General features: G+C 52.2%; 10 protein-coding genes across 10 annotated transcripts; 5 read left to right on the top strand and 5 right to left on the bottom strand.

Annotated features, from left to right (window-relative positions):
* Positions 1 to 177: 177 nt before the first annotated feature.
* Positions 178 to 2,028, top strand: MYCFIDRAFT_135363 (uncharacterized protein; the record flags this gene model as incomplete). The annotated part of the gene is made up of 6 exons (XM_007926529.1): positions 178 to 644; positions 708 to 1,153; positions 1,222 to 1,417; positions 1,475 to 1,723; positions 1,809 to 1,886; positions 1,959 to 2,028. 6 exons carry the CDS (start codon positions 178 to 180, stop codon positions 2,026 to 2,028), a joined length of 1,506 nt encoding a protein of 501 aa, XP_007924720.1.
* Positions 2,029 to 2,218: 190 nt separating this feature from the next.
* On the bottom strand, positions 2,219 to 4,163 carry MYCFIDRAFT_182252 (uncharacterized protein). Its single transcript, XM_007926530.1, has one exon. It carries the CDS (start codon positions 3,870 to 3,872, stop codon positions 2,475 to 2,477), a length of 1,398 nt encoding a protein of 465 aa, XP_007924721.1. The 5' UTR covers positions 3,873 to 4,163; the 3' UTR covers positions 2,219 to 2,474.
* An 840-nt stretch (positions 4,164 to 5,003) lies between these two features.
* On the bottom strand, positions 5,004 to 5,505 carry MYCFIDRAFT_210787 (uncharacterized protein; the record flags this gene model as incomplete). Its single annotated transcript, XM_007926531.1, has 1 exon — positions 5,004 to 5,505. A coding segment is annotated over exon 1 (393 nt), but the record flags the coding sequence as incomplete, so codon positions are not given.
* Positions 5,506 to 5,674: 169 nt separating this feature from the next.
* Positions 5,675 to 7,645, bottom strand: MYCFIDRAFT_115753 (uncharacterized protein; the record flags this gene model as incomplete). The annotated part of the gene is made up of 2 exons (XM_007926532.1): positions 5,675 to 7,343; positions 7,425 to 7,645. Coding segments are annotated over 2 exons (1,890 nt in total), but the record flags the coding sequence as incomplete, so codon positions are not given.
* A 1,607-nt stretch (positions 7,646 to 9,252) lies between these two features.
* On the bottom strand, positions 9,253 to 10,825 carry MYCFIDRAFT_134223 (uncharacterized protein; the record flags this gene model as incomplete). Its single annotated transcript, XM_007926533.1, has 6 exons — positions 9,253 to 9,441; positions 9,490 to 9,938; positions 9,966 to 10,298; positions 10,354 to 10,455; positions 10,502 to 10,612; positions 10,669 to 10,825. 6 exons carry the CDS (start codon positions 10,823 to 10,825, stop codon positions 9,253 to 9,255), a joined length of 1,341 nt encoding a protein of 446 aa, XP_007924724.1.
* A 1,343-nt stretch (positions 10,826 to 12,168) lies between these two features.
* MYCFIDRAFT_214617 (uncharacterized protein) lies at positions 12,169 to 13,543 on the top strand (the record flags this gene model as incomplete). The annotated part of the gene is made up of 4 exons (XM_007926534.1): positions 12,169 to 12,520; positions 12,583 to 12,757; positions 12,805 to 12,914; positions 12,966 to 13,543. 4 exons carry the CDS (start codon positions 12,169 to 12,171, stop codon positions 13,271 to 13,273), a joined length of 945 nt encoding a protein of 314 aa, XP_007924725.1. The 3' UTR covers positions 13,274 to 13,543.
* A 2,001-nt stretch (positions 13,544 to 15,544) lies between these two features.
* MYCFIDRAFT_120572 (uncharacterized protein) lies at positions 15,545 to 16,315 on the top strand (the record flags this gene model as incomplete). Its single annotated transcript, XM_007926535.1, has 2 exons — positions 15,545 to 15,758; positions 15,813 to 16,315. Coding segments are annotated over 2 exons (717 nt in total), but the record flags the coding sequence as incomplete, so codon positions are not given.
* Positions 16,316 to 16,596: 281 nt separating this feature from the next.
* On the bottom strand, positions 16,597 to 17,992 carry MYCFIDRAFT_133333 (uncharacterized protein; the record flags this gene model as incomplete). Its single annotated transcript, XM_007926536.1, has 4 exons — positions 16,597 to 16,685; positions 16,748 to 17,214; positions 17,347 to 17,583; positions 17,637 to 17,992. 4 exons carry the CDS (start codon positions 17,990 to 17,992, stop codon positions 16,597 to 16,599), a joined length of 1,149 nt encoding a protein of 382 aa, XP_007924727.1.
* A 1,407-nt stretch (positions 17,993 to 19,399) lies between these two features.
* MYCFIDRAFT_173153 (uncharacterized protein) lies at positions 19,400 to 20,270 on the top strand (the record flags this gene model as incomplete). The annotated part of the gene is made up of 2 exons (XM_007926537.1): positions 19,400 to 19,409; positions 19,459 to 20,270. 2 exons carry the CDS (start codon positions 19,400 to 19,402, stop codon positions 20,268 to 20,270), a joined length of 822 nt encoding a protein of 273 aa, XP_007924728.1.
* Positions 20,247 to 21,703, top strand: MYCFIDRAFT_162964 (uncharacterized protein). Its single transcript, XM_007926538.1, has 2 exons — positions 20,247 to 20,458; positions 20,523 to 21,703. The coding sequence occupies exon 2, from the start codon at positions 20,548 to 20,550 to the stop codon at positions 21,577 to 21,579; it is 1,032 nt and encodes a 343-aa protein (XP_007924729.1). The 5' UTR covers positions 20,247 to 20,458; positions 20,523 to 20,547; the 3' UTR covers positions 21,580 to 21,703.
* The last annotated feature ends 36 nt before the right edge of the window (positions 21,704 to 21,739 follow it).

Raw genomic sequence — 21,739 nt, forward strand, 5'->3', positions numbered from 1 at the left:
GCCGACCCCGCACAGCACAGCTCCAACCTCCACACCACACGTGGGATTGGTATATAATAGTGCATCTAGCTCATAGCAACAATGGTATGCTATTTGAAACAGCAACGCAGTCTTAACCAAATTTTCTCACCTCATCCATACTACGCAAGACGCAACTGACTCACAGATCCCGACACCATGGCTACCCAAAAGAAAACCCTCGCAGACATCAAGAACAAAAAGCTCCTCCCCAATGCCGGTCTCATCAACGGCAAATGGACCACCACCTCCCTCTCAGGCTCCACCTTCGACGTTGTCGACCCAGCAACACTAGACGTCCTCACCACCCTCCCAGAAATGAGCATCCAAGAAACGCAACAGGCCATCGAAGCCGCCGCCACAGCCTTCAAGGACTATAAAAAAACCTCAGCGCGATCCCGTGCTCGCCTCCTACGAAAATGGTCTGATCTCTGCCACGCCAACGCCGACGACCTCGCCCTGATCCTCACACTCGAAAACGGCAAAAGTCTCGTCGAAGCCAAAGGCGAAGTCATCTACGGCGCAAGTTTCCTCGAATGGTTCGCAACTCAAGCCGAAATGATTCATGGAGAAACTGTGCCCACTGCGAATTTGAACCAGAGAGTTGTCACGTTTAAACAGCCCGTGTAAGTCCGGAAGACAATATGCGTGAGGAAGGAATGGGAGTTGATGTTTGTGATATGGTATAGTGGTGTGGCAGCATGTCTAACCCCCTGGAATTTCCCCATCGCAATGATCACCCGGAAAGCCGCCGCCGCGCTCGCTGCGGGATGTACAACGGTTTGGAAACCCGCTGGCGAAACTCCCTTATCCGCAATCGCTCTCGCCGTCCTCGCAGAGGAGGCAGGATATCCCCAAGGCTGTATCAACCTCATCACCTCCCTAACAACCGTCGCAGAAGTCGGGGAAGAACTCTGTCGAAACTTGAAAGTCAAGAAACTCTCTTTCACCGGCAGTACGCGGGTGGGAAAACTCTTGATGAAACAATGTTCCGACTCCCTCAAAAAACTATCTTTGGAATTAGGCGGAAATTCCCCTTTTATTGTTTTCGATGACGCGGATTTGAAGACTGCGGTTGATGCGGCGATTTTGGCCAAGTTTAGGAATTCGGGACAGACTTGTGTCACTGCGAATCGTAAGTCTCGAGTCGAGCCGAGACGATGGAAAGGACCCATCATTACTGACATTTTTTCTTGTTGTTAGGCATCTTCGTGCAATCCGGAATCTATGACGACTTCGCCACAGCTTTGACGGAGAAAATCAAAACGTTGAAAGTCGGGCCCGGGGTCGAAGAGGGTGTTTTCATCGGTCCGTTGACGCATGAACGAGCCGTGGAGAAAGCTATGAGACATATCGAAGATGCGGAAAGTCATGGTGGGAAAGTCATATACGGGCACGTGTCCCATCCCTCCTCCTCCTCCCTCCCGCCTCCTTATTATTACTGATTTGTTGATAGTGGCAAACCCGACCCCTCAATCGGAAACGGAAAAGGCTACTTCCTCCAACCCACCGTCATCACCAACATGCACACCAACATGTTGACGACTCGCGAGGAGACGTTTGCGCCCGTGGCGGCTTTGTATAAATTTGAGACTGAGGAAGAAGCGGTGTCTTTGGCGAATGATTGTGATGTTGGCCTGGGAAGTTTTGTGTGTACGGGGAATTTGGCCAGGAGTTGGAGGGTTGCGGAGGAATTGGAGGTTGGGTGAGTACATGGATGATTAATACTTATGGATGTGGAGGTGGAGGTGATGTAATTTTTTTTTTTGCTGATTTGTGGTTTGTTTTAGGATGGTTGGGGTTAATTTGGGGATGCTTAGTGCTTGTGAGAGTCCTTTTGGTGGGGTTAAGGGAAGTGGGTTTGGGAGGTGAGTGTTTATCTGCATATCTGCTTCTGGGTGGGAGACATGAGCTAATACTTACTGTGTCTCCTCGTCTAGGGAGGGTGGGACTCAAGGAATCGATGAGTACCTTGTTGTCAAGTCGATGCTGATCAATGTAGCTAGCTAATTAGGACGATGGGACGTAATAGGTGATAACCTATTCAAAAACTCAGGGAGAACGTGCAACCTCGGGGTGCTGTATGTCGATCACGCAAAAGCGACAGTATGTCGAGCCGTCCGTCCAAAATTCAGCCGGAGATTTGATACATCATATCTGATACCGCAAAAAAAAAAAATCTACATTGAAAAGAAGATTGCTGCAAGCAAACCCAAAAATTTTCTTTCTATCGTTCAATCGTCATTTGTGCAAAAAATATGTACAGATCTTTCTTCGGGTCTCGTCATCGTCAAGATCTAGACCGTCACGAATCCTGCTTCTGCAAGAGATCTGGTTCCAAACATGGGGTATATACTGTGAAAGAGTTCCCCTGTCACTTCCTCCCACCTGAGAACAAAAGGCTCCGACACATGCCGAGCAAAAGAAGAGAATGGCTGGCTTTGCGTGCCTTTCGTCTAATGGCCACGCTTGTGTCTGTGAATGTGTCGCATGGCGTGATTGTGGAAGGCGGCATCAGCAGTTGGAGCTGCTTCGCGCTTCTGGTAATCGGCAGTGACGGTGACATAAGCTGTCTCGTAGACAATGTTTTTCACAGCATTCTCGACATCCTCGTTGTATGAGCCATAGTTTCCATAAGATGCTGCGCCGTAGCCAGTAGCGGAAGCGGAATCGACAGCGGAAGTGCTGCTCGCGCCATAGTATGTGGCCATAGTCGTTGATGGCTTAGCCTCAGATTCAGAGCTGGAGCTGGATTCATAAGTTGGTGGCGAAGAGTTTGAACCAGAGCCAGAGCTTCCGCTGGCGGCGGAGCATGTATCGGTGCACACGCCAAGAGCAGCGATGGACATCTTTGGAGCCGGGCTTGTGGAGCTGATTGGGTTGCAGCCGGGGAGGAACTTTGTTGGGCCGCTGACATCTTCGTCGAAAGTGGTCTTGAGCTTGCAGTCGCTGCTCTTGGTGCTGAACTTCTTGAATGATGGGCATGTTCCGATATCCGCGTTTCCATAGTAGGGTGCTGGGCAGGACTTCATCAGCTCGGGGATAGCGCCGGATTCCCAGCCATTGAAGAAATCTGCGTGCCAGCCATATCCAGTCGGATCACCCTGAGCCAGGACAAACGAGTCCGGCTTGACCTGGTCCTTGACCTTGTGCAAGTCGAATTGGTTCTCAATGAAGATATGTGGGACGCGGATTGGGTGCGAGCTTGGACATGGGCCAGCCTGAACATCGCCCTCTGGGTAGCTGACATGTGCGCTTGGCTTGTTTTGGTCGAAATCTTCGCCGTTCCAGCAGTGTGGAAAGTGAATGGCGCCGTTGAAGCCAGGGTAGGCGTCGCAATCGCTGACGCCAGTCGGGAAACCGCCGTTCTCGCCCTTGTTCTGAGAACCGCTGCCGTGGCAGATCCATTCCGTGATGGTCTGGTGCTGAGTGTCGGAGTTGGCTGCGCGCAAGGTCTGATCACCAGCCACCATGCGGAAGCCTTTCGGGAACTCGAATGGATCGGCCTTCTTATCGGCATCATTGCCGACATCTCTGTAGTAAAGCTTGTGGCCTGAGGTTGGGATACGGATATAGCCCGAGCCGTCGCTGGCCTCGGCGAAAAGTGCTGGATGCCAGTAGACACTCTTGTCCGCAGCGTTGCCATCCCCGGCAGCGTTGGAGACAGTCGTGCAGTCGGAGTCTTGAAGGGAATCGTAAGTCATATCGGGGCTCATCTTGTTCGCACCAAAAATTTGGTGCACGTGAGCCGAGATGCCTCCAGGAGTGATGATCGAGTCCATGCGCTCAACGGCCGTGTCATCGCCGCCAGGCGTATACATGACGAATTGAGCGCCCATGGCAGTGGAGGCCATTGCGGCCGTGAAAAATGTTGCTTTCATCATTGCGCTCTGCGCCATGTAGAGAGTTGTGATTGTTTTTGCTTCGAAGTTTCCGAAAGTTCAGGAGGTTCTGTTGCCTGCGTTACTTCGTGGTAAAGAGTGAATCAGAAGAGAATGTGTGGTGAATGGTATCAGAAAAATGAGTGACTATCAGCAATGCCGATATTGAATATAGTGGCTTGCAGAACAGCGTGGGTGCGTGAGAATAAGAAGGCAAAAACAATGAACGTCTTCCAGGACTCGAGAATAGAAGCGAGGACAAAGCAACAACGCTGAATGCCGTGGCGAGACCTGCCGCGCGCACAAAGCATGGCACATCAGATCCTTATAGGCCAAGACGCACTACGCGCGACAAAGATGCACTTGGCGACGCTCTTCGAATAGGGTGATGTGCGGGAGATTGGCGCATTTTGGCGTGAATGACGAGACAAATGCGTGGTTGAGGCAGAGCGGTTGTCCTCCTGCGCGAAAGTGGGGATTGAAGGAGGCTGATGCAGTTCGGTAGGCAGGACGAGGAGTCGGTCTCTGCTTCAGCGGGTGCATCGAAGTTTCATCAGACGGCCTGGGCAGCGGGTATGTCTATGGTTGGCTGGGTTGGGGCAATTCGAGGAGCCTGCAGACGCCATGCCGAGAAGTCGCCTCAGCACTAAGGCAAGGCACAGCCTTTCTGGGACGCGTGATTCGTCGTCAGCAGTCTGGTCCCTGAGAATGCATCGTGAAACCTCGGCCACGAGTCTGAGGGCGTGGATCCGCGTAGGATACGGGCTGCGGTATGACTTGTCGCGCAGTATATAGGGGTGTAGCTGAGCAGTCTGTTTCGGGATGCAACCTTCTGGCAAATACTGTGCGGTGCTGAGCCCGCAATCAGCTGAAAAGGGCGCATCGGGAGGATGGAAGGTGTGAGCAGAAGCGAGCTGGGCACTGCTGCAGTCGAAAGAATCTTTCGGTCCCCTTGACTGCCGCCCGATTGGCTCAGACTTCGCGCGCTCCACGTGTTTGCTTGGCGAACTTTTCAACCCTAACCTTGAATCTTCCCACGAGCCGGCCGGGTGGAGAGTCGGTCGAGACCTTTTTCTTCCTCAACATTCTTCATCTTCCAACGCGGAGCATGTTCGGACTACAATTCCATGACCACTGCATTTGACAAGCACTTTTGTTCATGTAATCGCTTCCCTGGTGTCCACTGTAAGAGCCGAGCAGAATCAAAACCACGTGGCCATGCCGTGTCGAGGCTCGAGCACGAAAACATCTCACGCACGACACACGCTGTGAAACGAAACGAATCGCTGCCGCTACGGGCCACGCTTCAGCCTTGCACAATCGAAGTCGTGCAACAACGAACACGATGATCAGCCGTGAGGCAGATCCTAACGAAGCAGTTCTACATCGACTTGACCTTGAGATATCGCATCTGAGCGTCGATATGACACACGGATCGCAAGCTCGGAATGCTCGCTCTGCCGCCCATTCGCCGCCTTCTTCGCGTATGTCTTGCATGGTGACGTAGGAGCAGGTAGCAAGAGCCACAGGGACGAGCACAAAAGGCGATTCGAGTTAGATTGGGTCATATACATACAGCATATAGCCAACGATCCATCTTCTGATGAATGTGTCAATGGCACGCGTGACTGAGTGGAGCATAAATTCCAATTCGAGCACTATGATCCGGGGAAAAGGTGGATGCCTTGAGCATTCGGATCCCAGGTCAGCTGATCCCAGAGCATCCAGTCTAGATCCGCTGCGGCATTCGTCTCCGGTACGAGACCATGACTAGCGTAGCCCCAAGGCATCGCAGTTGCAGTGAGATAGTTGTCAATCGGGATGTCGTCCAAGGCATCAGAAGCAGGATCGAACGGGTTTACAGGCGTGTGCTTCGAAGCATCGCTGCTGCTTGCTCTGGAAGCTTGCTTTCGTTCGAATGCCTCCCGCAAATTCTCTACAAACGGCCACGACCTGGCCATATTGTCTTTCCATTTCATGTTATTCCATGACTTCATCACGAGTCTCGCCAAGGCAACGTCGATCGAGCGCTTCCACGTCGTAAGTTCCGGGTGATGAGCGAAGACTTGGTCGACCTTCTGCCAAGCCTCTTCTGCATCTATCAATGTATCTTCTCTCTGCACTTCAGTCAAAAGCCAGATAAGAGAGTCCCATTGGAAGAATGCTCGCATATGCCAATGGAATCTGCTCAAGTTACCATTGCCCATGATTGAAACATCCAGATCAAGCACTTTCAACCCGAGTTTGTAAATGTCTTTGCGTTCCTCTGCACTTGCTCCATCGATTTTCGCTCGTCCCACCCGGATCCGTAATCGAGCTGAGTTGATCGCACCTCGAGCCAAGCCGAGCGTGAGGCAATGTATGGGAATCGATATATCGCAGTATCGGATATACCTCTCTTCCATCATGTCCTCAAGTTCTTGTAGCGCATCATGGATCAGGGGAAGGTCCTTAGCCTCCCAGAGCTTAGACCAGTTGCCCAGGGCAGGCTTGATCTTTTGGTGAAACTTGCCTATTTCGCTGCGAGCCCGGCAGAAGATCATGTCTGTAGCACCCTTCTTCTCAACTGGAGGCACTTCCATACCAGGCCATATGTCCTCGTCGTTGACATTTAGCGCTTGTTTTGTGTCCCAGGAGTCAGCCGAAATTGCAATGCCTGTGCCAGACAGTTGTCCAGAAAGACCATCCAGCGGCAGTAGTTGCCAAAATAAGCGGCGTCGCATCTGCACGTCAAAGGGTGACAGTCCCATATCCTCGCCATCGCGATGCAAGCCCATTCTTTGCCCGATTCTGACTGCAATTCCTGTAAGTATCCAGAATGTGTGAGGGTCGTACTGGTTCCGAACCGATAAGAGCAAAAGCGTATAGGCTTGCAGAACAGCTAGCTCAGTAGTCCTTAGAAAGTGGACTGCTACTAGCGACTGTCTTGTGGCGTCATGGTATCTCTTCCGTAAAGTGTTCCAACATGATCCAAAAATCTCCTCGCACTCCGATGGTGGTGTGGATGCGATAGCAAAATGGTATATCGAAAAAACCAAGCACTCTGTGACTTTCGACATCCCGCTCGGGTTGGTTGCTGCTCGTTGAATGATATCTTGAGTCGTAGGCTGATGGACGACTTTTATTATAGGCTCAACATTTCGCACGTAGAGCTTCCACAGCTTCATCGCCACATCGTAGGTAGGGTGAACGTTAATCAGACTCTGTATCGAGGTAGACGGACTGAAGAACGCTGCTGAAGCTGGATCGGCCGCTCCAGCAGAGTACGGGGCTTCGGTCTGCTCGTCATCGTCTGGGCCATCCTCATCCGATGATGGATGAAGTTCTTCGCCAAGCTTCCGCCAGATACCACTGTCGATGTACCTGGTCTTGCCTTCGCCTCGAAGCAGAATGGCTTCCTTGCTGCCGGTGACCGATCGGAATCCGAGCTCATCACCAGGATTCCTGATGTCCCTGTTATCTTCAGTGTTCTTGGAGTGATTTGTTGTCGGGATAGCGTTGGCTTCTGTCGGCGATATTGAAGACTCTCCTTCCTTAGGCAGAATACCGTAGTCGATAAGCAGCTTCTCGTATTTGTCTAGTCTTTCCTGGAGATCATCAACTGGCTTTCGTTTCCGCTTCCTGGGTGGAGGCTCTTGGTAGAAGCATTCAAGACGGCCTTTCTTGCATGCGCCACATGGAGCAGGAACCTTGTCGCAGCGCACCTTTCTGCGAGCACAAGTCACACAGGTAAATGGCATAAGCGGCCCCTGCTCGACTCCATTCTGCTGCGTTGGCGACACATGGCTGGCTGGTGCAATAGGTACCAGCTGTTTCGGTGCGGCGTGTTGTTGAGGCGAAGGTCCCACGTTGTTCATGCTGAGATCGACAGCTTTACCCGAGCCAAGAGCCTTGCGTGCTATCCTTGACAAACGCTATCGGCAAGTCGGGTCGTCCATTCTACAGATTTACTGATGCTGAAGTGATAGAAGCTTAACAAGAGTCTGCGCAATGATTGCTACGAATGCACTCCCATGGCGTAGCATCAGGGATTCGGCTGTCGCGTTCGCGATGGGGGAAGGATGCAAGACAGATACTATACCAGAGTAGGATCATCCGTCGCTTGGTCATTCACTTCGGGGTCGGACCGATCCGCCAATGACGGTCGCTCGAGCTTTCATGACCGCGTGCTCGTGACATCCAAGACACATATCTGCCTTCCCTTCCCCTCTCTCGCCTCTCGCGTTCTCACCTCGGGCGCGTCTCTGCACCCTCCGTCGAACGGTGCCGCGACCACCGGGGGCGACGACCTCGACGCTCGCAGATGCAGCCTGCGGTCGCCGCCGGGCCTAACCTCTAACCTCATAGCGTTCCATCTCCTCCTCCCTCGACTGCAACGCGATCCCTCGATCCCCTATAACGACTTCCGCCTGCGACGCGGCCGTCCAGCGACGATGAAATTTGGCACCGTACTATCAAGAGGTCGAAAATGCCGCAGCGAGGGCGCTAATTGCTGCAGCCGCTTCACTCCTAAGCCGTCCCAACCGACATGGACCTCTGCGATCGGAGCCTGTGGTCGAATGGCTCGACGATGTCGCATGCGACACGATGTCCGCAGTCTTGCAAAATTGGCCAATTCATACGCGCTCTCAGACATAGTTGTAATGCTCGCGGTCGGAGGCTCGAAACTCACGACCGTGAAGTAGCCTTCACGCCCATCACAGTGCCCATGGGCTATACGAGGAAAGATACCTCATAAGTATTTTCCAACGGTCTGAGTCGAACAAAAGCATGGACAACCGCGATGAACTCACAAATCGTCTGAACAACGCCATTATTTACCTACAGGGCATCACTTCACTGATCCCGTTGCAACGATCGAGGAATCAGTGCCAAATTTCCAGTCAGCATCGCTTGCATGTGAATTCCAATATGGGACGCGACTCCTGGCTGACTTCTATGGAGGCTGCTATGACTATGCGAAAGGATCAATCACCGCCCCGAATCGACGGACCTTCGTCTCCACCGCTGCCCAACCTCTTATCAGCCGTCGTTCAAATATTACCTTACCGCCGCTTTGTCAACAAAACCCACGGCTTTTGGCATACTGTAGACGGTAGCCAAGTTATAGCTTAAGGTGTCTATCGTTAAGAGCTATAGAAATGATATCGTTGGTACAGGCAATTCCGGTGCAGCTGACGTAGGAAGGTCGGCCAAAGTTGCAGCACGGCTCTCGTTTCGATTGTTGTGCAGGCCAGAGGGACCAGAGTTCTATGCAATGGCAATGGTCACTGCTTCGATCGAGGCATTCTTTTGACAAAGCTCAGAGGCGATGTCGCCCGACTCCTCGTGGGCCTATCGAAGGAGCCTTGCGTCATAACTTGGTCCCAGCAGCTGTCTCTATCACGTTCCAACCACCCTCAGCCATCAAGGGATTGGCGAGGACCTTGCAGATTTTGAGGAGATACTGGTCTTGATATCTGCCTGCAATCACTGATAACCCGACCGGCAGGCCATTTTCTCCAGTAAATGCTGGTATATGAACCACAGGTGTGTGCAGTCCCTACTGGGGAATTAGCGATGCTCAATAAACGTTCGAGTCAATTCTCACACTCCACATGAAGTTGAAACTCGAATCACCCATGTCCCCTATCCCAAGTGGTGCTATAACCTGTGCACTGGGTGCAAGGACTGCGGAATACTTGACAGCAAATTTATCGAACTCAGACCGAAGCCTTGCATATCTGTCGACAGCGCCTGCCACTTCTGCAATGGTAAGGTTACCTCCATTGTCTATCATGTTACGTATCCTTCGATCCATCTTGGTTTCGTTCACGTCGCGCAAAGTATCCGCAAGAAAAGCTGAGTGGGCCTCATATCGCAGCACAACCCTTTGTGTTGCCCTCAACACATCAGCGTCGTTCAATTCGGAGGGAAGATCCACTTCCTCCACGTGAACTCCATGTTTCTTCAGTATCGCGGCAGCATTGTCCATAGCTGCAATCGTACCTGGACCAGCAAGAGACCACACCGGAGTCTTTACGAAAGCAACCCTTGCTTCTGGCAGCGACACCGTTTCTGGTTAACCCTTGGACGGAAAGCGAAAAACGTCCGCCAATAGTTGTAAATCCTCTAAACTGCGAGCAAACGTTCCACACCTATCTATACTGAAAGAGACGACCTTTACACCCTCTGGCGACATGGCGTTCAGACTGAGCTTCATTGCGAAAATTCCGGTATACGATGCCGGCCGTATTATGCTGCCACCATTCTGTGTGCCAAAGCTTAGTGGAACTTGAAAATCAGCTACAGCTGCTGCTGAGCCTGCTGAGGAGCCGCCCGGTGTGCGTCGAACATCATGAGGATTTGTTGCATTTGGTCCAGAGTTGAGAACTGTGAATTCAGTCGTTGTCGTCTTGCCTAGGTTCACAGATTTAATCGCTTCTTCACAAGTCGACATTGGTTTCTCACAAACCCATGATGACAGCACCGGCGCGTCGTAACACTGCGACCGGCGAAGCGTCAGAACCTGGCCTATTGCCTTGATACAGAGGGGATCCATATTCAGTAGGCATGTCTGTCTTCTATTAGGCTTGGCATATCAGAAGCGCAGACCTTCACACCTTTCGTGTTCATGATGTCTTTGATGCCCACAGGAATTCCGTGCAGTGGTCCACGTTCATTCTGATGGAGTTTATCAAGCTCTCGAGCTTGACTAAGGACAAGTTTTCTGTCTGCGCAATGCTTAGCACTGGTTTTCCTTAAGCTTATGGCTGATAAAGAGGCATACCGATATATGTCCATGCTTGTACTATATCGTCTCTCTCTTCTATGTGATCCAGGAGCGCTCTCGCATATTGTTCAGCAGTGATCGTGTTGTCCTTGAGCAAGTGGAGCGCTTGAGTAGCTGTCAAGGTATGCAGCTTCGCTGGCGCTGATGTATTCATTGAAAATTGTGATACACTTTTCAAACCAAAGTGTAGCGTTTCGATGAGAGAAACCCACATACTCATGGAAGGGTAAACAAGGGGAAGGAGGACGAGCGAAGAATTGTCGTCTGCAGAGACATGCCACGGCAACTCGCCTTTTGACAACAAAGGACGCCGGTGTGCCGCGGGGCAGTCGTATAGCCTGTATATAGTCGGGAAGGTTGTCCTTGTCCATATGCAGTGCCACTCGAGCATCAGTAAGTACTATGCGCCTTCTATTTAGCTCTCGCCCGACCATCTCACTACGCAGCTTTCGATCTCTATTAACAACAGAAGTCAAGATGGGTAAAGACAGCAAGATATCGAAGAACCATCCTGAGTATGAGATTGCCTAGCTGGCGGAAATATTGGTGATGAGGTTCACACTGTTGACCAAGTCCTCCTCTTTACAAGTCTTGAGGGCAAGACTGCCATTGCCGGCAAGGGCCAAGTCGACACAACTTGAATCAATCTCAATAAGCGACTAGCTGACATCAACCAGAACGTCAAGGCTTCCGATGTCGTAGTGGTTCCTGCCGGAACACAGCACCAATTTATCAACACTTCGAAGACTCAGCCGCTAGAGCTCGTCACGATCTACTGCCCTGCCGAGCACGACCCACAAACGGTGCACAAGACAAAGGAGGAGGGAGAAGAAGAGGAAGGGTCAGGAAAGGATGAAGCTCCTGAATGGTCACAGCAGTCGAAAGATCATTAACGATAAGAAGGGCCTGGTAAAAGAGGATGGTGGTCTATATGAGAATGGAGACAATGGAGGGCACAAAAAGTCCTAGCGAAGAAGTGACGTGCTGCAGACAGTTACATCGATCAATTGGCGTTTAATGGATGTAGATCTTCGTCGTGCCAATGTCCGGCGATACACCTCCATCCTGACCTAGGCTGTTGTAGAGTTGGAGAGGTGAGGTCGGCAAAGGAGAGATGCATGGGCGGCACGGCAGGAGGCGACTGTGCTTTGCCGAGGCGCTGATCGGCGCAAGGTGTTGCAGAGCTCCAGGCAACGCTGCAGGCCTGACACGGCTTCAGACCAACTTCGTCTGACGGACATGTGGCCTTCCATCCGCGAAGATGTGAGTGTGAAGTAGGATGGAGAAGTGAAGTGACGGGCGAGACAAGATGCACGGTCACGTGACAAACGCGTCGGGAAACCTTAAATCGCGTACCCTTGCACTCGACGTGATGGACCTGTCGAATCAATGCAACTGCTCGACTTCTACATAACCCGTCTCGCACCACAAACGAATTAGTCCTGCACGAGGCACACCCACTTCGCTCCGTCGCAACCTCATGCAACCACGTTCGAGATGAAGACCCTTACGACCGAAGGTTTGACCGTCGAGCTCACTGTAGCTGGACAAGTGCTCCATGAGTACGAAGATGAGGACTCGACTTTGGGAAATTCCGCTTCGTCCTACGTTGAGGTGGACGAGGGCTCGAACTTCATGGTGCGCGTGACCGCGAGAGAGAATATCGCGCCTTCTCCGCTGGATAGACTGGGGGTTTCAATACGGCTTGACGGCAAGTACGTGGTTGGCAGGTTATGCAGTCTGGAAAGGATGCACCATGGAAAAGCTACATGGTCTTTTGAAGGCCGCGAGAGGAACACCAGCCGCGGCACAGTCATCGAGCGATTCCAATTCGCCCCGCTCCAAACCAGTGAGCGAATGAAGAATGATTCTGCGTCCTCTGCTAACATGATATAGATGACGGACCACTAGGCGGGGAGAAGGTCGAAGCCTTCAAAAGTTTGGGCGAAGTCCAGGTTGACTGCATCTTCGAGAGGCCACGAGGCAAGCCACGCGTCGTCCAAGATGACTCTCGCTTCGAGTCTGCCTTTGCATCGAACATCAATGAGAAGTGCTTGAAAGGACGTTCCATCTCGAACCATGCTACGTAAGTGCCAGCTCATATGCAAGTGGGTATCCATTAACTGTCGTCAGGCTCGGACCGCAAGAGCTGCGAGGAGGCTCTCAAGTGACCATGCAATCAACGGACAGACCGTACGGACCCGAGCCGTTCGCAACTTACAAGTTCAAGTATCGTTCCAGGCGTCAGTAGCTTCTTCAATCCCAATCTATGCTCCTTACTTACATTCTCATAGGAGATCTTCAAATCGAAGGTATCATCCCACGGTCTCCTTCTCCAACGCCTCTTGAAGACCGTGACCCAGACGACCTTACCCCGGAGGAGGCGCGTGAGCTTGTTCGCCGCATGCGAGAGCGCGAGAAACTTCAGGCTGCCATCAAGAAGGAAATAAAGCGCGAGAAGCGCAACCGATCTGATACCCTGAATGTCGACGACGAGAGCGACCACGAGGGCGTCCTCGTTACTGGCGAGGGCCCAGCAAGGAAACGTGCGCGAGCGTCGACTGACTCAGGTATCGAATGCATCGACCTGACTGGAGAGTGATATGGTCGTTTGCGATTTTGCTTTCCACTAGCTTTGTTACTTTTCAGAGATACCCAGATTCTGCGTTGCATGTCCAGCGTGGCGTAATGCTATGGAGCTGTAGTGTATAGGTATTTTATGGAGAAACGATCGCACATTCATCCTCACGCGATCGAGGGCATGGGGTTTTGCTCTAGATCTTTCGGCAGTCCTGGCAGGGGCACGAATAGTCTAGAGCTTTATGCTACGGTCATTGCTACCTGACCACAAATATAAAATGACATTTCTTACAGCAACGACACACCCCTGTGCTGGATGCCAATAAGAAGTCATGCTCCAATTACAAAAGCTCGGCTTTCAAGTCCCACGGTCTCGAATGCCTTGGTAAATGCTTGGATGGACAGCAATACGCTGTCATGCCGCAGAACGAAGTGGGTTGAAACTGAGCTGAGATTCCGGCGGCGTACAGATGAGTCTCGAGGCCGAATTTGTCTGGAGCCTGTGACATTCCCGCCAGCTGATGAGTGATAGGGTTCTCCAGACATGCTAAGGCGATGAGGCAGTGTCGTTCGTGATATTGGCCCGCTGCCTATGGATTCAGTATCATAGATGAAGTCCTAGATGGAGAAAGCACTGTCTCTTGTCTCCGGTCTCGTGGCGGCAAAGTGTACCATCATTGTCAGTGCATGAACCTCAGCGGGAGGTGCGCTGCATAGTCGAAGTGAAGCTGACGTCCACTATCTCAGTAGTCTACCGTACCTGAACTGTTTGCCCAGGCACCAAGGGATCTCGCCCTGGTTCTGTCTCGGCAACCGAAGTCTTTTTCTCCCAGCTGCCAGGGACTGTTCCTGACCACATCATTGACGATTGATCCTCGCGCTCCTCCTCCCCTCGCCACGAACTCTGATCTTGAGGCGTAAAGTCGGTGTAGTCAGGCAACGCGTCTCATGGCCCTTTATCTCCACCGCACCTCTTCCGCGCGATGCCGATAGAAAACTTGTGCAAAGGAGGCTTCAGCAGAGTTCGCGGCAGTCGAAGTTACTGTCGAACCAAAAGTTGGAAAAGTTTCCAAGGTTCGAAACTGTCGTGCCTTGCGACGCCACGTGTGGCGGCTTTGCCCCATGCGGCTGGCTTGGCACTTTGAACAACGTCAGTCGACGAGTCCGTCTCTCAAATGACCGAACTGTGTCTTCTGTCCGCAAATCCTAGTTTACGCCGGCACACTCTGCCTGACATATCAAAATACAAAAATCCATGATGCAATGACAAGACGTACAAGAGACCAGCTCCATAGCCAAGCCCTTGGGAAACGAAAACCATGCTCGAAGGGACACAACACTGTGCCGTTACGGCCTTACTCGGTGCGCTTCTAGCAACCCGCTACAGCCAGATTGAGAATGTGTGAGACGAAATGGGTAAGCATGCTGAGTAGCATTTCCACAAGTGGAGACATTATGCTTCAGCTTTCGAGCTAGAATCTTCTTGTCGCCCTATAATAAACGTGGGCAGCTCGATATCACAAGCTACGTGGATTCTGAGACGGCACGCGACTTCCTTCGAGTCAATCTAATACGGTCTTTAGTTACTCTAAACCCTTAGCAACTAGCACAAGTCTTGCTCTCGTGAGCTGAGACTTGGTCTGGCGCAGTCGCCAAGCCGGTCTTGAGTCCTCGATAGCAGCACAATGTCGAGATGGGAAGCGTTCTTCCTGCCGCTGTTTTGATCCTCACCAAGGGAATTGTCTGATGCCATCGCCTATACCGAAGACTAAAAGCACGCCTAGACGGCAGCCACCGCGGTTTTAGACTCAGGATAGGCCGGCTATGCTACGCGAGGCACGATACCACCAGGGCTGGACCGATATCGTCCCAATTCCCGCAATGCATATAACTTACAGCGCATCTCCCTTCATCGCGATCTCGTTCATCACATCACAAGTCGCTCGTACTGTAGCCGTCACACCCTTGCTCGATTCTCAATTGCATTATCGGGAGCAGTTCCAGACTCAATCTATTCAACATGCTATCCTACGCTGTGGGAGCACTTCTCCTTGGGAGTGCTGTTGCCAATCCGGTTCCACAAGGCTTTGACTGGGCTGCTATCGATGCCTTGGAACCAGTACCAACAGCCTCCATTCCAGTCGTCAATGCTGCCGCTGCTGAGACAACACTGTCCGTCAATACAGCTGCAGCCGCTGCATCTGTCTCTGCAGCTGTTCAGGCCTCTCCATCAGACACCAGCCTGAAGCTCCGTCGAGACAACACAGGATGCTCCGTTCAACCTTCCTCAAGCGATACACCCAGCGGCTTCACCTCAAACTCGGACTTCTCTTCGGCAGCAAACGGAGCTCCCACTCCCGGGGGTTACCAACAAATATTCCAAAACCAGCCCGGGTCTGCAATTGGCATCTACGGCTATATGGGATTCTCCATTCTAGACAGCTACAGCACATCTGAGTGCTCGAGCCGCTGCGACAAAATCACAGGCTGTCAGTCCTTCAACATTTGTAAGTAACTCCAACCTCCCACTCATTCCATATCAATGCTGATTTGATATCAAGACTACGAACGTGACCCAAGCACCGACCCAACAGAAAGCTGCACAAACCCACCCTCGACCACTGTAATCAAGTGCGTCTACTACGGAGGCCCAATCACTCCAGGCTCGCAGACCAACACCGGCCAATGGCGTCGAGACTTCCAAGTCGTGATCGCCGGTTCGAATGCATACGTCAACAACTCCATCGCAACACCAGCAGGCTACAGCACGCCAACCTTCCTCGACAAAGCCGCAATCCAAGCACCAAACGACTGCAACGGCAACCCAACGTACATGGGCGTGAAGATCTGGACAGACGGTCCATTTTCCGTCGGCAACTGTGCCGCAGCCTGTTCCTCGCAAAGCGACTACAACCGCGCACACCCAGCGGCTGATGGCTCGTTCCAGACCTGCCAATTCTTCAATACTTATGTTTTGTACAACGGGACCCAAGCTGTGGGACAGTACTGCTCGCTTTACAATGAGACTTGGCCTGCGGCTTTTGCTACTAATGTTGGACAATGGCGTGGTCCTGATTACTTCAACATTGCTTACAGCTACAGCACGAGCAACAGCACTGGTGGTCTTGACAAGCCGAGCAATTGCGCCAACCCAACCAGCCGATGATGGAAGCGGTGCGTGAAGGGAAATAGAGCCAGATTAGTATTCCGCATATTTGGATAGCGTACGACAGCGAGCGCGTAACGAATGGAACCTATTAGTTTCAATGAGAATACGTTCCGAGAAACACCACTTTGGCTCTCAATTTAGATATGTGCACAGAAATAGCTGTTAAAGGAAATGATTTACGCCCACTTGCCGAGCAGAGCCATGATACCTGCTCCAAGGAGAACAGAAATGATCATGAATGTCAGCTGCTTGTCGTCATCGGTGCCTGCGAAACAAGAAAGTCAGTAGTCTGAAGAGGACGTCTATGGGATGGTGAATATGACTTACGATCTGGGTTGAACAGGAAGTCGCGTGCAAGAAGCTCGACGAATCCGGTGTAGAGCAAAATACCGGCGGAAATGGAGTCGAGAACGCCAGAGACAATGTTCGCGGTCGGGGAGGCTGAGTTGTATGTGGTGCGCAGACCGAGGCCAACTGCGATCGCGATCGGCGTGGTCAAGCCATAGGCAGCACACAGCAGGTATGGCATGGACTTTAGATGCTTTGGGAATGGGATAGCCGAGAGACGAGCGCCAATACCCAGACCTTCGAAAGACTGGTGGAAGACGATGACCGGGTAGAGCACCGAGAATTCGTCACCAGCAGTTCCGAGAGTAAGACCAATGATGGCCGAGTGGAAGATGACACCAAATTCGAGGATCAAGAAAGCGGCGATCTGTTGTCTGAAGGATCTCTCCAGAATCACAGACTCGTCATATTTCTCATGGAAGAAGACATCACCGTTGTTCTTGCTACTGCTGGAGTTGGTACCGTCCTCCATCGATTTGGGGTCTTCTTTGTTACCAGTAGGCAGAGCGGGCGGCAAGGTGCCGTCCTGTTCGCCAGAGTGCATAGGTTGGTGTGTTGATCGTCGATCTATCTCGTACGCCATCATAGCAGCGTCCACCGAGCCAGTACGGATGGGAGCTTGGCCGTGGTTTGCACTGGTTCCGTGCTTGAAGCCGTACTTCTTCTCGACGTAGCGATCGGCGTAGAAGTCCATCAGGAATACCAACATGCCTGAGGTAAGCGCAAGAGCTGGGACCCAAGAGAATTCTGCCCATCCTCCAGTCATACCGACGCATGACGCCGGCCCGATCTCCTCGTAGGCAGGGTCGAGCAGGCTGTGAATGGGTCAGTCAAGGCGACATCAATACAATGCTAACTTGATACTCACTGAATGAATGCAGTGGCTATGATGACACCAGCGCCAAAGTAACGCGCGAAGAGGTATACATAAAGCGGCACTCGTAGCTTTTTCGATCGCGTGACCAGCACCGGGAAGAAAGTGGTTGCAGAAGAGACGACCAGAACGACGAAGAGGGCGGAGATGCGTGCTCCCAGCATGCCATTGTACTCATTTCCACCAGCGTTCAGATAGCAAGTGACTTGCCGCAGGAGACCTTGCTCCACCACAGCTGTCAAGTTGACGTTGCTCGGGTCGAAGGCAGTGGTATCAGCGGCGTTTGGCCATGTTCCAGAGTCGGCAGCGATTTGGCCGGGGCTTGTGTTTGAGTCGGCGTTTCCAGACATTGTGGTCGCGCCGTCAGTCGTGAGGCCGGAGTGGTTTTGGCCAAGACGTGCAACAATGGAGTCGACTGCGCAGACGACAGCGCCTCGGACTCGGACCAGGTCTTTATGCGAAGTCAAAGACCAGGGTGTTTTTGTCGACGGCGAAGGCTTGGAGAATGGCTTGTCAGGCTTGACAGGAGTGCCACGAGGTTTGGGGTGCGACGTCCCACGTTATCGTACGCCCAGGCCCGAGCGCGGTGAGAAACACCTTGATGGATAACTTTCGTTGATGGCAGATCCATGTTTTCGGCGCTGCCGTTGGTCAACGATGGGATCCAGGCCACACTCAATCTGCGCACCAGCACCATAATGGACGGTTGAGCCGATTCTGCAGATTCTGCACCAGGAACATCATGTATCGTCTTCAGCCTCGTGACCCTCGTCGTCGGCGTCGACTTGATTGTGCCATTGTGGGAAGAGAGGCCACGTGACACGCAGGATTCGGTTTTGCCGGCTTCAAGTTTGCATAGGACTAAGGAGCAGTTGGCGCCGCGATGCCACGCTCGATGTGTGCGGTTCTCAACTTTCTTGTGCACTGCCGCGTGCGTATTCCACGTGCAGCCGGGTGACAATGGTGGGCTGTGGGCGCTGATGTCGCTGTCTGCTGCATGATTTCCATAATACGAGATGCGCCGGACCTTGATGAGTTGATGATGAGTGGGCGGAAAACGGTGCCGTGCAGAGAGTGGGATGCACCATTGGTCGAAAGTCAAAAAAGAGGCGTGAAAGCACACCACGGACCCTTCACCCACGGAGCGGCTGCCGCGAGCACGGACGACTCTTCAACAGGGAAAAAACATCCGCCTCCGCCTCGTTCTTCGCTCCTTCCTCACATTCACTGATGACAATCGCCACTGACCGCGCAGGCACAGTCTCCTTCCTACATGCTCGCAAAGGGAAGGCAAGAGCACTCCTCGTAGACTTCTTATCGACTTCCCAGCTTGCCAGGAGAGGTAAATGCCTCAGCGAGTCGCGCGATTTCTCCGAAATGCCTCATGCAAGAACAGTGCACGCGTTTCGACTTCAAGCAGGATCGCTCGGCACACAGATTACCCCAATCGTTATGCTTTGTCCAAGGAGTGAGTATGGCTTCGGTTTGTACAATAACATGAAAGACTGCTCTTCTTGCCCCTGTTCTGCTCTTCCCTGCATTCTGTTTGACCCAGCATGACGCTCTGCTTCGACGAAGCATACCAAGCTCTCAGAAGAGAAGAAATCTCCGAGCCGGAGTATCTGCGCCATGTTCTCGCCCATTTTGCAGGGGTTCGACATCCGGCTGACGAGAAAGCGACGCGGACTTGGGAGTTCATGATCAATGACCCTGTAGGAAATGCGATTAGGGAAGCAGCCCTAACTTCTCGGAATCCGATGACAGATGGTGAGTAGGTCCGCTCTTTGGCTGACGAACCCCTGTTAACGCATGACAGGTGCAAATGGTCTCGAAAGACTCTTTGCTTGCGTCTTGACAGACGATGCGGCAGCCGTGAGAGACATCGTGAACCAGCTCGATAGCAACGCAAACAGTGTGCCACTGCAAGCAATTGCAACCTTCGCAGCATCACACAACGATGTAGCAGTCCTGCAGCTGTGTCTTCAGCTGGGTGCCTCACTTGACAATCGCCATACTTCCATGGCGATAGAGTATGCGGCGCGAGGCCCGACACTACTAGATCTCTTGTACAAATACGATTGGCGAGGAATGCGGACGTCCGAAAGCGCTTTCAACAGACTGGTTGAGTGGTCTCTGCGCACGGGACCTGACGAGCTGACCTGGTTTTTGGAACATGGCGCCAAGATCGACAAAGACACGATACGGCGAGCTGTTCGCGGCGCCCCTCTGAAGACATCTTGCGTACAGGTGCTGATTGAGCGATATGGTGTCAATCTATTGAAAGGCACGAGACTGTTGCAGAGTGCTGCTAAACGAGGCCGATGCGACATGATCAAGCTCCTCTTGAACGCAGGTCTGGATGTTAATGAGCTGGTCTCTCGCTCGAGCCATGGCGAAGGCGAGGGTGAGCTCACAGCGCTATACGAAGCTGTCTATAAGCAGCATGAGGACGCAATACAGGTGCTGCTCGAGTATGGCGCCGACCCGTATCTCGAGGTATGCAATGGCGATCTAAATACTCCATTGAGGCTGGCTGAGGGCCATGGATATTCGAGGATAATAGGAATGCTTCGACGCCATATCGAAAGCCATGAGAGAGGCGGAAGAACTTGGTCATCAAGGCTTTGATCAGGTAGACTTCTATACTGAGCAGCCTTCTATGAAATTATTATTCGTCCACCCACTGGTTCAAAACTGCAAGGGTATGCCAAGGAAGTGGGGCCGAGATCTGCAGCTCAGGGTTTCATTGACGCAGCGAAGGCACAGCTCATCTCTACTTCCAGCATCAAGTTGCGAAGACTTTCAAACTGCTCAAGGTAAAACCCATCCGCCGCCGAGGCGTTCTCGCCTATGGTACTATCAAAGTTGACAGCATCAAAGATTCACATCCACCTCCAACTCAACGATGACGTCTACACCTACTTCGATGAGAGCTTGCACATGGAAGTCGAACACAGGCGGCCTCGAAGCAAACCTCAAGCTCGACAACAATGTACCACTTCCAAAGAATGCCAGCTCCCTTTCCAGTGGTCAGACACTGGTCAAAGTCGCCTACGCCTCACTCAATCCCGTCGACTACAAAATGGCAGAAATGCCAATCCTAGGAAATTACATCCTGCCATCATCCACACCTGGCCTAGACTTCTCTGGCACCGTCGTAGACACCAAGCTTTCTCACCTTAAACCCGGAGACCGCGTTCACGGCCGACTCGACCCGCCTTTCTTCGGTACACTCGCAGACTACGTAGTCGTAGGCACAGAAGGTATCGCAAAAGTCCCCGAGAATCTAGAACTTCGACACGCATCCGTAGCTGGAATCGTTGCTTTGACAGCATACCAGAGCATAGCCCCATACGTCAGCGCCGGAGACGAAATTTTCATCAACGGCGGGTCAGGCGGAACAGGAACATTCGGGATCCAAATCGCCAAAGCTCTCGGCTGTAAAGTCACAACAACATGTTCTGGCGCAAACGTAGATCTCTGCAAACAACTTGGAGCAGATGAAGTCATCAACTATCGCGAAACAGACGTCCTACAAACTCTGAAATCTCGAACTTCTTCTAATAAGCCCCTTTTCCGCCTCATCGTCGACAACGTCTTCAACGACGGCTCTCTCTACTGGAACTCTCACCATTACCTCGAGCCAAGTGGGACGTTCCTCACACCTGGAGGGACGAAATTTGCTCAGATCAGAGATATTGCGCTTGGGAGGATTTTGCCGCGATGGCTTGGTGGTGGGCAGGCGAAGTTTGTTTTTCTTGCTTGTAAACCTAGTCGGGAGCAGATGGAGACGATCGATAAGTGGATGGTGGAGGGGAAGGTGAGAGCGATTATTGAAAAGGTGTATGAGATGGAGGATGCTGGGAAGGCGTTTGAGAGGCTGAAGAGTGGGAGGGTGAGAGGGAAGTTGGTGGTGAAGATTGGTGGGGAGAAGTAGTTCTAATGGTTTGGTTCACGTGGCATGAATGATGACTTTTAGAGAAGACTACAAGGGTAATATGCGTAGATTTTAGGTGCAGAGATACCGAATGATGGGTCTTCGACCGTGGAGACTCCAGCTGAACTCAGCTCTGAAGATGGCTTGGTCGCACGACATG

The sequence above is a fragment of the Pseudocercospora fijiensis genome, assembly GCF_000340215.1.
Source record: "Pseudocercospora fijiensis CIRAD86 unplaced genomic scaffold MYCFIscaffold_3, whole genome shotgun sequence".
NCBI lineage: Eukaryota > Fungi > Ascomycota > Dothideomycetes > Mycosphaerellales > Mycosphaerellaceae > Pseudocercospora > Pseudocercospora fijiensis.